Here is a 17,198-nt window from a genome sequence, read left to right as displayed (position 1 = left end):
TTCAAATGATTATTAAACCATTTTAGAAAAAAAATGATTTATTTCTGTTGGTAATATTTCTATTCCATAAAAATGTTCTATAGGGTGACAAACTGTGAACATAGTAAATCTTCCATACAAGAAGACACTGCTGATAAAATTTAGACCAATGTAGTTTAAAGCAGTGGTTCTCAAACTTTTTACAGTGTCGTACCCCTTGGGGCATCTTCTGAGTACTCCTACTTAGGCCACAGTTACACCTTTGCCATAAGGGACAATGTTGGAAAACCTGATTTACAGTTGCATTTTTTCCTTAGGCAGTCTTCTAGGCTTTATTAAAGCTAAAATAACCAGTAGGTGGCGGTGAGTCAGCGTTTAAATGAGCGAGGCATCATTCATTCGTTCATTCGTACAGTAAGGAGGCTGAGCTGAACTGGACTCTTCGAATCGTTTAAAGCTACAGATTCACCAAAATACAATAATATATTACATAATATAATAATATAAAGTTTTTTGTGGTCATTTAAAATCAATGTTCAGGGACAATTAAATTTCTTGCTTGCATTTTGAACATGAAAATCAATCTACAGTCTGTCGTTATTTGTTATTTGTGCTATTAAGAGATACATATGAGCATATTTAGCTGCAACCCATCATGGACACGCTGCTTGTGCGCATGCCGTTTTGACTGCAAAAGATGAGGTCATTTGTGTCATTTGATCATTTTAATACTAGAAGCGGCATTTTGCTTGAAAGAAATAAATGACTGGTTTTAATGTCACTTTAAGTTAGGCTAGAATTAAATGACTACCAAAACTAAGTCTAAAACCTTCCACTTTTTGCATGATGAAGGATCTCCTAATACGTTTGGTTGCATCTTTCTTTAAATTGTGAGACAAAATGTTTCTGTACACATCCGAGTTCATTTTGCTGATGCCATCATGTGTTACATCATCACAGATGAGCTCGTATGTTTGGGATCATAAGCAGATCCTTTCTTTCTCTAAACCTTAGCATTTCTGTCACTTCGGTAAAAGTTCATCTTTGTTCTCATCAGACCAATAAAATGTGTCCAAATGTTCACAGAGTGAAGAGACGTAAAGAGACTTGCTTGAAAGGGACTTTGTTTTAAAATTATTTATTTTCATTTTTTTAGGAAGTAATGAATTTTTAGCTTTTCCTTAAACTCACAGTTCCCTTATAAACCTTAGTTGTAGAAGCCTCAATTTAATATAATGTTTAATGCATTTTGTGATGTAAATAAGATTAAATCGAACACTTTAAGGTAAAAGGTAAATCTATTTAAATTAATGTAATTAACAAGTTAGGGAAAAAAAATCTAAAAGTAATCCAAATGTAATCTGATTATATTACATTTAAAAATGCACTACTTCGATAAAAATGCATTTTTCTCAGTTTGTTGTCCAAAATGTGATATTTCTGAAGAAACCTGTTTGCATTCAAGTGGTAATAAAACATAAACATATGAAGATTGTTTTATTTTTTAAAGAAGGCTCAGTTCATTATTTTGATATACAATATGTTCATATAAGCAAAGTTCAACTGCTGCCTGTGTAAAATAGAGTCATGCAAAGCTTTAGCAAGCTTAATTATTATGATGATCTAAGCTGTAATTATATAATGGTAAAATGTAATTATTGTAATTAAATATAATAAATACACACACACACACACACACACACACACATATATATATATATATATATATATATATATATATATATATATATATATATATATATATATATTTTGGTCATCCCATTGAAAATTATTATTATCATAGTTATAGACAGCATTACTACTTTTGGTTTTAACATGGATTTTTGTGCAGAATTTGAATGATTCTCACTGAATCTCATAGCAACCTTTATTTATTGTGTGGTTATTTATTTAGTTATCGTGCCATTTATTTTCAACACACTGTCTGGGTTTTTAAGCAACTTTTTCAGAATTATGCATGTTTTCAAATAACGTCTCTTCTGAGTTCTCGTTTGCGAATGATGTGAAACACACCTAGACTGAATGAGCTGAAAGTGGAAAGAACACTTAATTTGGGTCTGTATACGTGATTCACCATCGCTTGATCATATTTTGGGATGGATCACTGGTTTTATGATCATTACAACACGTACAAAAATGTCTCTTTTAAATAAATTGCTCTGTATTGTTGAATTTGGTAGGCATGTAGTACGCTCGTGATTTTTGTGAAAACATATATACTCAACGTGATGAAGTCCAGCACAAGAAAAACATCTCTGGTATCTTTTAATTTATCCTATATCTGGACTGCAAGGTGCTACAAGGCCATTTTTGACTTTTTTGACTTGACAACAATTGACTTAAAACAGTGAGTAGTCAGTCAGATCAGTAAATAAATGTAGTTCATTTCACTTTCAGTAGTTCATTTCACATTTCAGTTCACTTTTTGGCTGTTGTAGAAGGCTGTTGTTTATTTGTGCTATATTGGAGAGAAAGAGGGCAAATGCTGTGCTGCTTTATTGATTGCGTCTGCTTGTCTGTTCTATTTAGGTCATTATTGATGATGATCAAACTGCCTGGCAGTTTGTGAGTGAGCCTCTGTCACACTTCATGCTGAGTTTAGAAGTGACAACTTTCAGACAGGATCATTACTGGAACATCATTCTGCAGACCAGGTAAGCTGTAGAACAGTGTGCTATATATATATGAATGATTTCACAAAACAAACTGTTCATATGAGCAGAAGTAAATAATAACATGACATTATGAAACAGCTTTTTGGAGATAGGAAATATATATATATATATATATATATATATATATATATATATATATATATATATATATATATATATATATATGTATATATATATATATATATATATATATATATATATATATATATATATATATATATATATATATATATATATATATATATATATATATATATATATATATATATATATATATATATATATATATATATATATTTTTTTTTTTTTTTTTTTTTCTGTAATATTCCAATTAATAATATAAAAAATTTTTTTCATAGTTTTTAAAAGAAGTCTCTTATGTTCTCCAAGGGTGCATTTATCTGCTCAAAAATACAGCAAAAAAAAAAAAAAAATTATTTGATTATTTGAATAGTTTTTTATCACTTTACAATAAGGTTCATTAGTTAACAACATTAATTAGCATGAACTAAGAATGAACAATACTTCTACAGCATTAATTAATCTTAGGTAATGCTAATTTCAGCATAAACATAAACTAACAATGAATGGTTGGATTTTTAATAAGTAATGTTGACCAAGACGAATAAACACTGTAATAAATGTATTCTTCATTGTTTGTTCATTTTAGTTAATAAATGTTAATAAATTGTGCCTTACTGTAAGATGTTACCGTTTTTTTATCTTTGTAACATGTCATTACCATTACTTTTGTATAACATGTATCCTTCTTGCTCGTAAAGTGGGTAGCGTATGACAATGAAATATTACCAATATCAGCCATTTGCATTAAATATTAATTAATTAATCACTTTTTTGTTTCCTTCATCATCAGAGCGTTTATTTGTTGTCTTTCTGTGTACCATCATGATAAAGCCATCATCTGGACCAGGAGGTGAGCAGGATGTTTAAGGGTCATATATATACTTTGGCTGAAAGTCTGGCTCCTAAAGTTTAGGTTAAAAATACGGTCGTACACGGATCTGCATTTAAGCATCCCATTTTAGTTTTACTATAAAGCATGAGAGCTGCAAAACTTCATTTATTGCCAGTAGAGGGCAACATGTGAATGAGACAAATCATTAATGTCCTACATTAACATGTCTAAATTAAAGAAAATGTACAGTGTAAGAATAGAAATGATTTCAGGTAATGAATTAGGTGTTCATCATATCCCTCTCATCTTTAGGTGTGTGCCGGTTGCTGGCCTCTTTGCTTTTTGGCCTAGAGTCTCATATGGACAACTCAGAGGAGAGCACTTTTCTACAGGACATGCTCATGGGCAATACTCTGCATCTGCTTATTAAGGTCAGATTTGTTTTTAGCAGTAGCCAGTATATGAGTGTTGTTAGCCCATTTTAGTGACTGTTGTTTGCCAGAGCTATGACTTGGGTGAAATTATTCTGATGCCGGTTTGACCGCGAGAAGATGCACCTGCACACAATCGTCATTCATTTGTTCATTCACTGATTCTGCGCCTCAATGACTCATTCTTACTTGTTGTTTTAAACAGTCACTCACTCACCCATGCATTAATACATTTATTCACCCAATCACAAATTTTTGCATTCACTGATTTCTGTCTGGAATACACTACATGATTTTGCCCTGGATTGCACGTTGGATGAGTCAACGCTGGTTGCATAAAGTCATAGTGACAGATTTCATGGAAAATTGTGTAGTGCAAAACCTGATCGTTTAGCTTGGAATTCTGGAATTGCACTTATCACTCTTAAAAAAGGGTTCTAAATGGTACCAGACAAGGGTTCTTCAGGCTTGTAACAATAGTAGAACACTTTTTGATGTTAAACAGAACCTTTTTTATAAGGTTTAATACATTTTTTGAATGTAATTTATAGTTATATATAATATATAAACTAATTATTATTATTAAAGATGTATCTAAACTATTTGTTAGGTCTCCATTAGGGTTTGTTTTTTTTTTTTTACAAAATACTGGCGAAATATATGCAATGAAAACGTTACAATTGATTTCCAATAATATCCAGTCAAGTTCCAATTTCTAATGCCTTAGTCCATCGTATGTTTATTTTGAGTGGCAGTTTATTTCTGAGGATAATGAGGTTGGAATGCAACAGCATCTAGGTCAAAATACACAAATACTTCATAGTGTTTCTTCCAGGAGTTAAAAAAATGTATGTATATGAAAGCACAAAGCAGAGTGATCCCTTCACAATGGTAAAAGGAAAACGTCACACAAAGTCACGGTACATTGTTTGTTCTTCTTCTTATTTGTTTAAGTGAATTACTCATGTCCACATTTTTCCTTAGATATCACCAGTGCCACAAAAGTCACCTAGCTTCATACCATTGTGGCGGTACATACAGTTTTTCAGTCTAAAATGACCAAAGACCAGACAATTATTGACTCATTGACTCACCCTGTTTTAGTTATGGGCATTGTGCACACTTCAGAGTGAACTGTTTTGAAAGCTGAGTTCTCCGAACACTGCAGCAAGTGCGCACCCAGCATCATCATTTGCTGGCAGACGGGTCTAATGAATCCAGCACATGCTGTCTGCGACACGGAGAGAGGGGGAGGCGAGGAGAAAGGGAGGAGAGGTCGAAGGGGAAGGGGAGGCTGTGATAAAACCCAAATACAGCTCAGCTGGACTGTAGGGCGCTCTGTTCCATGAGTCACGTGGACCTGTGAAATGTTCAGTGCTCCTGCTGCATGTTGCCCTTTGAATGCTAAGGAAGAATCATATTTTCCAATCAATCTGACTTTTGACTTTCCTTAGAGAAACAACATAACTCTTCAAATAGTTTGAAAGCTATTTCAATTATTGGTACAAAAATACTTCAAATGCATGCCAAATACAATATTATATGACATAATAATGAAAACCTGTAGCATTTATGGCTTTTACTTCATGATGTTTCACAATGAATTAAATCATTTAAATTATGATTTGATCTCGGTTAATGATGTAAGCTCTACAGGAAGCCCTACTACTTGCACATCGATATAATATTAAAGATACAATTTTGCAATGTAGGAACTAAAAACGATCTGTTAAAAGGAAGATATATAAAATCATGACAACGCTGTATTAATATAATTTAATTTTGGTTTTATTGTATTTTTGGTCAGATGAGTGCAGCCTTCATAGGATATTCTTTCAAAAACTTTAAAACATTTTGACTTTTGAATGTATGTGTTAATATAATTAAAGTATGTTTCATGTACAGTAATTTAATCTTATTACCTTCATTATACTGAAGTGCTCTTGAATTTATGAGACATGAGAACAATTTTAAAATTCAATGAAAATGAGGTCAGAAAAACTCAATAATTATAGAATAATTCCTAAACAGTTTCAGATGAATTATAGCATGTGAAACCCTAGTAAACCGCTGCTTGAAGCTTCCCCCACACACACCTGTTGAGGGACCATTAAAAAGAAAAGTGTTTGTTACATGGACGAGCATATCTCCAGAGGCAAGCGATGAATTTAGTTTATGTGCAAGACATTTCAGCATGAGTCTCTTAAATTGATTTACCAATTCTCACCACACAACAACTAATGTCAGAGTCCATCTCAGCAGCGAACACAAACATGCAACTAAAGGATTATACTAAGTATGCACAAAGAGAAAGTTTTAGCTTTTTTTGCCAGATGACTGTAAAGGAAATCAGAGCTCTTACTTGTGTTGGAAAGTAAGTAATCGTGCTGCCATTACAAACAAGAAAAAACTTTACAAGTAATGTACCAAAATAATTTAAAAACAATATGCAGTCTAAGTGAGAATATACATCATTGCAACATTTTGTTTTTGTACACTATACTATTGGCTTCCTGTATTTATAGTGTGATTTTCCACACATTGGTTTGCATTAGGAAACAGCTAGAAACAAGCATTGCAAGTGTGTTAAGATGCTTTATGCGCCGTTTTGTTGTTAACAGAGAATGTGGCCCCAAACCTGCAAGCCAAAATGTATCTGGTTTTAGTGTGTGACATCATCTTTTAAAAAATGTAAAATTGTTTTACTTAATACATCTGTTATGAAACATGTTCGTCTTTATGAGCTCTGTTAGCTGTGTGAGGGCAATAAATATGATTACATCTTTCTTGGCTGATATTCTAATAGCTTTAGCATTGCCTAAACCATACCGTCCAGCAAATGGATGGACAGACAGATGAACAATAAACCAAATTCCTGCATTTTTATTTATTTTTATGTTGCTGTAGATTTGACTGATATATTACACTTTGGTTACTTCTGCTTATCAGACCGTGATATATCACTCGCATAATGCAGAGAAACGTTTTGCTACTAGATGATTTTCAGGGGTGAGGATCAACAGGGTGAACGGTATCCCTCCGGGAATCAGACAGCAGTCTAATGCCACTTCTCCTCTCCTCACAGGTCTATGACAGGCTGCAGAAGTACAGAGCCCAGCGGCCTGCTCCACTGTTGGAAAGCACACAGGGCCTGGCTCAGGATGTAAGTTCTCCTCTGGGGCATCTAGTGGTTTCTGTCTCCAGACCAGAGTGATCAGACAATCCAGCAGAGCTGGGACGGGATTCAGTTGCAGGACCTTTAGTCTGTTTAGTGTTGTTGGTTTGAAGTGCACTGGAAGGGATTACTTGTGAACACCCCAGTGTCACATAAATACATGTGCAGCTTCACAGACACTCATTTATTTATTGCATTTTTTATTATTACATTTTTATATATATATATATATATATATATATATATATATATATATATATATATATATATATATATATATATATATATATATATATATATATATATATATATATATATATATCTATTTATATTCTAGGCCAAAATAGCATTTTTGTGTGTCAATGCCCAGCATGACCCAATTTTCCCTAAGCTCTTTAAATCTGCAGTGTATAATTTCTGCACCACCAGCATGACAACTCTAAATTAGTTAAAAAATAATTATTGTTTCAAACAAGCTTCCCGAAAAACCCTATCATCTGCGTTGGTCAAAGAAATAAATAGTCCTGTCCTAAATTCACACCACTGGTTGAGCCAATATTGCTGCGTCAAACTGGTCAGTGGCTTGTTTCATGAAGTAAGGAAAGTTTTAATAAAAAGCAAATTTTTAATACAGATTAGTTTTTAATATAGAATTTATATTATTATATGTCATTATATATGTAGTATTGTGAACGTGGACTATAATATTCTATAATGTTTACTTCGCGCAAATATTGAGTTTGAACAGCTACAGAGGAAAACTAGTAGCCAGACAGCTATATCTCCTGTGTTATCTCCAGCGATCTCCTACATCTCCGTAAGTACTACCCTGTGTATGTAATTGTCTCTTCTGCTCCCCTATGTAGTGTGCTGCTCTGATATCCAACGAAAGATGCCATTATTATTATAATTATTGTTTCTGTATCTCTGCAATATCTCTATCTTTGCTCATTTACTTAACTGTCATAGTTCTTCTACTGTGCAATAAATACCTGTGATTTGGTCCCTACATCTTCTCTACCGTGTTTGATATTTTGTGACAGAAGGCCAGACCACAACTCACCACGAACCTTGCAGGTTGTTTCCTAGATTCGTTTTAATGAAGAGTTCTTCAGGCAAGCTTGTCCCGCCACTCAGTCACTTCAGAACTTTCTGTCTAATTTCTATGAGGTTTTTGGACATCACTTCAGCCAGTGAACAGATATCAGTTACATCGAGGAAAACCTCAATTATAGATTATTCTTTAAAGTTCTGAACCCTCGTATTTTCCAGAGACTGGAATGAGCCAAAATTGTTGTCAACATACCGACAAGGACTAGCGTTGCAGCTGTTACATGTTGCTTAATTTCCTCATTGATATATCTCACCTGTCCTCCTATCTTCATTCCCAGCCAGCTTCATTTGTCTTTTCAGAACCAGGCCTCAAAGCAATGCAGATTAACACTCTTTGGTAGAGTGTCAATGCTGGCATGCCCTTCGTTTTTGTCTATATTGTATTATGGAGTAGGTTGGAGTGGTATGTCCCATCAAGCCCCCACAACCTTTAGTGAGTTTGATCTCCATGCCAAGCCTTTAGCCACAGTTGAAATTCTTAATGTCTCCAATCCCTCTCTATCTGTGTCTGCACTTATATTCAGCCAGCAACCTGCAACTCTGTCGCTCCCTCCACCTTCAGAATAATCTCTGTGAATATTCAAACAACATCTTCTCAATAATAAGAAAACCTCTAGGTTGTGGCACTGTCTGTCACTGTGTGAGTCTAATAAGGCTGCAGGTGGGCTGCTTGCAAGTAGAAGACATCACTCTCCTGGTTTGGGAAATGTCAACAGGGGTCATTAACTTGGAGCACCCGTGACTCGTTAAGTATTCACCCATAGAGTAGTATCCGGGTCTACTGGACATGGTCCTGAAGTGGGGTGCTCCGTGTTTTTTTTTTATTGCTCTTCATCAGTTCCTCCATCCAAGTTGCCTGTGCTTGAATTCAGCTCCAACATTCATCCATCAACATCCCCTGCAGCTTCTAGTTTCTTATTTGTGGCAAAAAAAGGACAGAGTATCTGTATTGATTACCAGTCTCTTGACAAGCTTACAGTGAAATTTAGGTACCCTCTTCCCCTCATCCTGGCTACTTTGTTTTGTGAACAACGATCATATTCAAGAAACTTAACCTTTGCAGCACGTACATCCTAAATATTCTATTTAAATTAGTCTTTTGGCTTCTCAATCATCCTTTCCCTCCCCATCTCCCTCCTAAAGTGTGATAATCTATACCTTTTCCAAGTTTGGGTTAAGAATATATTCATTTAAAATAAATAATATTGTACAGTATATAATTTTAAGAAAGAAAGAAAAACATATTGCTAATAGTAATGCTAAGCATTACATATTTATTTATTTTGAGTATCAAGTGGATATATTAGAAGGATTTCTGGATCATGTGACTGATGTAATTATTGAAGATGACACAAGAATAAATTACCTTTTAAACATTTATTACAATAATAAACTACTGACTAAAAAAATGTTAATTGATGTTTTCCTTTTTGTGAAGTATTTTCATCACAAACACTGGATTACATTTCAACCTCTATATTACAGCTATCTCCTTTCATCGGGTATTACACATTTCTATTATGAAACAAAAGTTTTTATTTTTTCTTACACATCTTGCAAAAACAATCAGCTCTGTCTTTATCAACTCAATTCTGTAGAGACTCTTAAAAGAAAGATTATCTCCAGCTTTTGACCGTGCATGCTGTATTTCATTAAGGCAAAGAGTAGTTTAAAAGTGATATCACTTTCCATCTTCTCTCAGGCTGAAAATGAGGAGGACATTTTGGAGCATTAAGCCGTTAAAAGCATTTTCCTTACGTCGCAGCTCAGTGTAAAATTTCAGTTTTGGAGATTTAATGTATGTTTAATGTCAGGTCCGGTGTCGCTCACAACCGCATTCAGTCAAGTTGGTTGTTGCTTGGCTGAACCACAACAGAAACAGCTATTTCTCCAGGGCTCCTGGTACTATGGCTTTTTGACCTGCTATGCAAACATTCACATAATATTGTCAACTGGGATGGGATACACTGAACCAGACTCCCCAGCCTTGCCAAAGCAAACTGGCACCAGATCAGTTCATGATACCTAGAGCATAAGCTAAGCCAAATGGGCTGGTCAGAGACTTTTGCCTCTTATACCATATCGTATAGACATTATTAAATGTTTAATGCTTCTCATTTTTCTTTCCAGTTGGCAAAAGAGCTGCTCTGTGTAGTCGCCAGCCCAGAGACAACAGAGTTGTTATACCTGCTCTCTAAACCTCATGTACAGGTGAGAAGAGAATGTACATTTAGGTCAAGATTTAGCAACTGAAAACAGAAGCAAATAAAGTAATCCTTGCTTTTATGGTGGGCCGGTGTCAATGGACAAAGTATATAAATGGTATTTGGTGAAAATATTATAATAGATACAATAAATGGAAAATGTACATTACTCTTTGACTCAAAGCATGAACTGGATATGAAAAGGAAAAAAAAAAACATCTTTAGGCCTGTAAAAATCCAGACCCACACATTAAGTTTATGGAGTTCAGGAGTTTTACTTATAAGGGCTTTGACAGCTTTATTTGTGATTGGTCTAATGATATGTTGCTTCTTGGATCGTTTGTTTGGCTCTCACATTTTATAAAGCAACACTGGGTTGCCTCAGTGAGGTGATATTCAACGTGGAAAGATTCTTTATCAAGCCAAGTGTAAAGACCAGTCAGCAGTGTTGATGGATGATTTACCTTTTTTACTTGCTAAAAATGTTTTTTCCTTTTATATAGGGCTGCACAATTAATTGATTTTCTTATTGCAATTATGGACGCCACAATCAAGGTGGCAAATACTTTTTCAAAGCCCACTTAAGTTATTTTGTGTACTTAAGATGTTTTTTTATTTTTCTACAGGTTATCTTAAAGGTGTTTCCCATTTAGTTTTTGGTATAACATTTTAATAATAATTATAGTTTTGCTTCTTTTTAAAAGAATAAACCAATCCAATGTACAATTGACATTTAATACTATAGAATAGCAATAAAGGTTTTTAATTATTTATAAGTGTTTTCAGATGTTTTAAATCTTTCTCATTCAAAAAATGCTTCGCTCGGATTATACATATACATTATACATGTTATTGTTTAAAAAAATAGTGTTTTGTAATATTTCGTACCACATTATCCCTTAAAAATGCTGCAAACTGAATCCCTAATTCCACTATGTTTATATTCTCCTCCTCAGGCTCTTCTCTCAGTGCATGACATGGTGTCTCAGAAAGAGTTTGACCCTAAATTGCCACCTCTGCCCCCACTGCCCGAACACATAGAGAAAGAGGAAGATTCAATCAAGATTGTTTGCTTGGTTAAAAACCAGGAGCCACTGGTAGGTCCCTCTGAATAACTTGAGTAAAAACATAGGAAATAGTCCATGTTGGTTAAAACCAGTTTGTAGTAGTAGGAGCTCTGCAGTTAAATCATTATGGACAGTCATCATATCTACAATTCATTATAAGATTAAATATCCGCTTCAGCTTTAAATGTAAAGTTCATTGGTCTGCCTTACAACATCAAACTGTCAGGTACACATTTACAAACTTATTTTGTAAGACGATTGCTTGAAAAGATCATTCATAGGTTAACTTTTTCCAAAAATTAAACTATGAGTTGTACTTCATGTTTGTATTAAGATCAAGGAAGTGGAATTTATTAGGAATCAATTGAAATCAGCCAAATCAACTAAAATGTATTACTTCACTGAATTGTTTTTGATTATAATCAGCATAAGACTAATAAGGCACGCATATTTAGGGGTAAGATTTGGATTATAATATTAAACAGTATCAAAGTGCAACGTGGATCGGTTTTGCCCTCGGCTCTACCTCCAGAATCATATTTTCCATCTCTGAGCAAAACCATCTGCACTTACATTTGTGTTACTTATATGGGATGCTTTGAATACAAATAGGAAATGCTGTACAGTGCTCTGCAAATAAAATGCTTGACTTCAGATCGAACTCTCTCAAACTAGGTCTATCTTTTTATTGTGGTTTATCCTTCTTGTTGTGACGCACAATGTGGCTGTCTTCCCATTCATAATGCATAACTTGTAAAATGCAGATTTTCCCTATTATGAGTCTTCGTTTATAACATCTGGTGAATAATACTGAAGATTCTATTTGAATGGAGCTTTATGAATTCCAGAGAATGAACGGAAAGAGCATCATAATTTTTTGACATGACTGTGACGAAGAGTCACTTCATGCCATCTGAATTTTTTTTCCCATCTGTTGTCTATCGTGATTGTGATTAGAGTGAAATACTAAATGAATGAATCAGAGAACGATCAAATATACAAAACCTTCAAGCAGTTTGGTTTGACAAACAAGATGCAGATTGTCACTAAATACTAAACCATCATGTTTTATTTTAGATTATATATATATATATATATATATATATATATATATATATATATATATATATATATATATATATATATATATATAAAAAAGAAAATATATATAAACAGTTTGTGGTTTATACAAACTTATTAGGCACCCTGTTGAAAAATCCAGCATATGCTAGTTAGGTATGTTTTAAAGCATGGCTGTTAGTTTGAGATGTTCTTGTCCTTAGTAGGAGCTATCTGCATAGGATCATCTTAGGACCAATTTAGGACCAGCTCATGACCATCAAGGAATCAATAAATAAAGAATATTTTTTAATTGTCTTTTATATTATTTATTTATATTTTGGAATGTTTCAGAGGTTTGGTATAAAATACATTTAGTTTCTTGTTTTTCAATAGTGACTGTCATCTAAAACCAGTGCTCTGTTATTAACCCAGTAGTATACTCTGATACTGTACGAACAAAAGTGCCTGCATTTCCCATCATCAAGATTGTTCGATGTTCCAGCAAAAATATTTGCGGTTTATAAGGACTGTATAAGTCAGACCTGGTGGGGTTAACTTACAAATGATGATCAGTGATGTTGCAACATTAACCTTATATCTGACTGTTCTCTCTTTGAGCAGGCTATTTTAAAGAGGCAAAGACCAGAAGCCATCTGTTTTTTTCCCACACCATGAAAAGATATAAACATTATAAATTTGGTCTAAATTTGGTCTATGGCTTTTCTATTTAAGAAGCATGAGGAAAAAACTAAAAGTTCTCCACAATCTGAGGAGATCTTTTTGTCTTACTTATAGGGGCCCTACAGACCACTTGGCTTCTTCTGTGATTGAGGAACTATACAGGGCCCCCTAACTCCTATATCAATGTCCCTTGTTGCATCATGTACCTCATTTTCTGCTGCTGTACAGGCTTGTTAAAGCCCGGCCTCCTGAAACCAGTTATCTGAGAGGCCTTTTAAGGACTAAAATTTCACCATAGTTTGGACTAGAGTTTATTTTAGGACCTCTGCAAGTTGTTAATATGTTTTGGAGGGTTTAACCTAAACAATAATATTGTAGCTGTGGTATTGTGGCCATGGCCAGTATACTGATTGTTCTGGAAGATGATGTGTATGGAAATTAACATATTGGTGATTGATTAAAACAGAAATGATTTTTCTGTTCAAATGATGTGAGATGGTGCTAATGGTTATGGAACTGTAGCATAACACAGACGGGTGTCTAATTCATCAAGGTCAAATGTGATGTGTGTTTAGATCCAATGAACCTGAAAGATTAATATCACTGGCTGCTGAATTTTCCTTCACATACTAAAAGAAAATGGATCAGATGTTTGACATATAATGTCAACAATCTGTGTAATTTAAACAATAGCTTTTTTGTCTTAATTTGAGCTTTCATGAATAAGGTTTCCCTCAATAAGTTTGACCTTTTCACCATGGTTTCAAGGAACATTTAATGTCTGCATAGCATGCTTAAGATTCCTTTTGTGATATTTCTATACCAATTTCTACTTGGACTTAACCTGACGCTCACATATTGATTTACAAGGCAAACTGGGAATGTTTGCTTGCAGTTGGTCCCTCCAGACATATGAATTTGAGCTTTACAGTCAATTTGCTTTTTGGAACTTTAATATTCAAATTTCTGAATGATAGCCTGAGAACCTCAATAGATATTTCTATGCTCCAGGGAGCCACCATCAAGAGAGATGAGTCAACTGGAGCTATAGTGGTGGCTCGGGTCATGAGAGGAGGAGCTGCTGATCGAAGTGGTGAGAAACATTTTTAATGTATCAATATTAAAACCTAATTAGAACCAAAATCAGTATATAGACATAGGAGAACACTTAAAGTTGACACGAGATAGAAATTCACCATGTTTTGATCAATTAATTATTGTGAATGATTAATACATATGTATGTTTCATTTTCACTTATAGCTCATAATTTTTTATCAAAATGTCAGAACTGCCATGACTTTCCACTCATTTAGCCAGCTTTGCTTACATTCAGATCTGCCACCATCTGATTTTTTTTTCCCTTAATTTTTTTCCTTGGATGTACATCACACAATGAAACAAAAGATATGCCGCTATACTAAAAAGTCTTGCTTTAAATATGCATGGCATAGTGCTATACCAATGCTTACAGCTCATGGTTAAGCTCTTGGTTAAATTCAATACACATAATTTATTCTGATTAAACTTTCCTCTCATTGGTTCATTGGTTAATACTACAGGTCTAATTCATGAAGGTGACAAGCTCAAGGAAGTCAATGGTGTTCCAATGGAGGACAGGAAACCAGAGGAGATCATTCCCATACTAGTATGCATCTCAGATTACCAGGATGTGTTGCATTTTGGAAGCTGGTTCCCAGCATAGGATGATAGTGTAGTGATGTCCCTACAAGATGTTTTAACTAGCTTAACCGGCAGACCTCACTTGTTTAACGTTACTATTCTGTCTAGACAAGAAACCAGCAATATCCAAAACAGAATCTGATTAGTCTAAGCTGTGTGTGTAAATGCTTTTAAGAATTTGGTATGTTTGTTGCTGAGGGTTTTCTGGAGGATAACAAATCTGCATTCTGTCTTTATTCATAAGTGTTATTGAATCTGAACCTTGTAAGCTTGTTTTGGGCCTGTATGCTATTATCACATCCTCCAGGCCAAGTCAGAAGGAGCAGTGACCTTCAAAGTCATCCCAGGCACGAAAGAAGAGCCAGAGAACGTAGATAACAAGGTCTCATATATTAAAATCAAAGTGTACAGAGCTGTGTTTTTTATTAATTTACACGTCAGGTGATTAATACCAAACTTGGTGACATTCAAATATGTTTGTGGATTTTTGCAGATCTTTGTAAGGGCACTTTTTCACTATGATCCCCAAGCAGATCCTGCTATTCCATGCAAAGACGCCGGGTTGGAATTCTGGAGAGGAGATGTGTTACAGATTGTAAGCCAAGAAGATGACACCTGGTGGCAGGCCAGGCAGCATGGTGACGCCAACCTCAGGGCTGGATTGATTCCCTCAAGACAGCTTCAGGAAAGGTAAGAAAAAGTTCATAATCATACTACTGCAAAGTTTCACTCCAAGTCTAGACTGAGAAACTGAATCCTTCTGTTGTCAGAGTCATACACAACCTTTGTCAGTCAGACTCAGATCCTGTCATCGTGTTCCCAATGTTGAATTAGACACAGTCAAGGGCAACACAGTCTGACACTCCCTTACACAAACCTTCGCTCATAAAAAGAAAAACAATCAATGTCATCAAAATGCGTCTTTTGTATGGACAGTTGGTGCCTATAAATCACACCAAGTGATTAGAATATATCAGCCTACACAGATTTTGTTATTGGGGTGTCTTTGAGTTAATGACATGTATGTGACATTACTGAAAGGTTTACTAAATAACTTCATGTCGTCTCAACATAAGATGATAGGGAACTTTCGGGAATACTTATTTTTTCAAGACAGAACAGCCTGGTAGTCACTCAAAAAAGTGCAAGTACATCTGAGAGTAAAAGGTTATATTCTGAGAAAAGGAGTTTTATTCTCGTTTTGTCTTTTTTATTACTTAGCCTTATTGAAGATAACAGATGCAATATGCTATTGTTTTGTCATTTTAATATACTGTTAAAAACTATGCAGTCAGTAAAATTTTTTTAAAACTTTTATTAAGCAAAGGGACATTACACTGACCAGAGCTTTCAAAACATTGTTACCAGGGCTGCACGATGTAGTAATATAACTGTAGTAATATTAATCAGTGAGTACAAATTTAGCATATAAGAATGATTTTTGAAGGATCATGTGACAATGAAGAATGACTTGGAAAATTTAGATTTTAATTTAAATAAATCACATTTTAAAATATATTCAATATATCATATTATTATGGTTATTACTGCAATTGGAATTCTAACTGACGACGCCAAGCTATAGTGAGTTTCAGCCAGAATAGGCTTTAATGTCAACCAGACCTACTAATGTTTTTGTCAAATGTTTTGACTATGAGAGACTGAACTTCTTTTAACTCTAAAGAGACAGCTTTACAATATTTATGATGAATTTCCCTGAGCTAACTGAGATGTTGATATTTTCAACATGGTTCCTATGTTTCCCTACAGGAGAGTGACTTTACAAAGGCCTGCAGTTCTGTTCCACCCACTGAGAGAGGCCATGATATATGTTGGTAAGCTCAGAAATCCAAGCAGTATTGAAACAACAGGCAGATAAGACATCAATTAAAATATACAAATGCTAAAAATCATCACTCTTCCTGTCCCTGTCCCAAATGGTGTACACTAGCAAGTCTGTGATTGCTGCGATCCATACATACCTGAGCCCAGCTTGTAGTAGGGTTTATGCACTTTTCCTGAGCCTTATGTCATAATCAGATCACTCAGCTAAGGCCATCATATATGAAAAAGTCTATATGAAAACTGGAAGTCCAATTCATTTTTATTAGGTCATTTAAAAGAGTCCAAATTGTATATATGCTATATGAAGGCATAAAAGACAACAAGTAGCCTATAAGGCATAATATAATC

At 34.4% G+C, this 17,198-nt stretch overlaps 1 protein-coding gene across 1 annotated transcript in view; it reads left to right on the top strand.

Annotated features, from left to right (window-relative positions):
• The first annotated feature begins 2,528 nt into the window (after positions 1 to 2,528).
• mpp7b (membrane palmitoylated protein 7b) overlaps positions 2,529 to 17,198 on the top strand; it is a 38,729-nt gene continuing 24,059 nt past the window's right edge. Inside the window, exons 1-11 of the mRNA XM_043260404.1 lie at positions 2,529 to 2,654; positions 3,550 to 3,609; positions 3,904 to 4,022; positions 7,108 to 7,185; positions 10,441 to 10,521; positions 11,471 to 11,611; positions 14,336 to 14,417; positions 14,885 to 14,970; positions 15,313 to 15,387; positions 15,499 to 15,695; positions 16,776 to 16,840. Coding sequence (XP_043116339.1) covers positions 3,582 to 3,609; positions 3,904 to 4,022; positions 7,108 to 7,185; positions 10,441 to 10,521; positions 11,471 to 11,611; positions 14,336 to 14,417; positions 14,885 to 14,970; positions 15,313 to 15,387; positions 15,499 to 15,695; positions 16,776 to 16,840 — 952 coding nt within the window. The 5' untranslated portion in view covers positions 2,529 to 2,654; positions 3,550 to 3,581. The remainder of the gene's footprint in view (positions 2,655 to 3,549; positions 3,610 to 3,903; positions 4,023 to 7,107; positions 7,186 to 10,440; positions 10,522 to 11,470; positions 11,612 to 14,335; positions 14,418 to 14,884; positions 14,971 to 15,312; positions 15,388 to 15,498; positions 15,696 to 16,775; positions 16,841 to 17,198) is intronic.

The sequence above is a fragment of the Puntigrus tetrazona genome, chromosome 16, assembly GCF_018831695.1.
Source record: "Puntigrus tetrazona isolate hp1 chromosome 16, ASM1883169v1, whole genome shotgun sequence".
Classification (NCBI taxonomy): Eukaryota; Metazoa; Chordata; class Actinopteri; order Cypriniformes; family Cyprinidae; genus Puntigrus; species Puntigrus tetrazona.
This window is presented reverse-complemented; position numbering and strand designations above follow the sequence as displayed.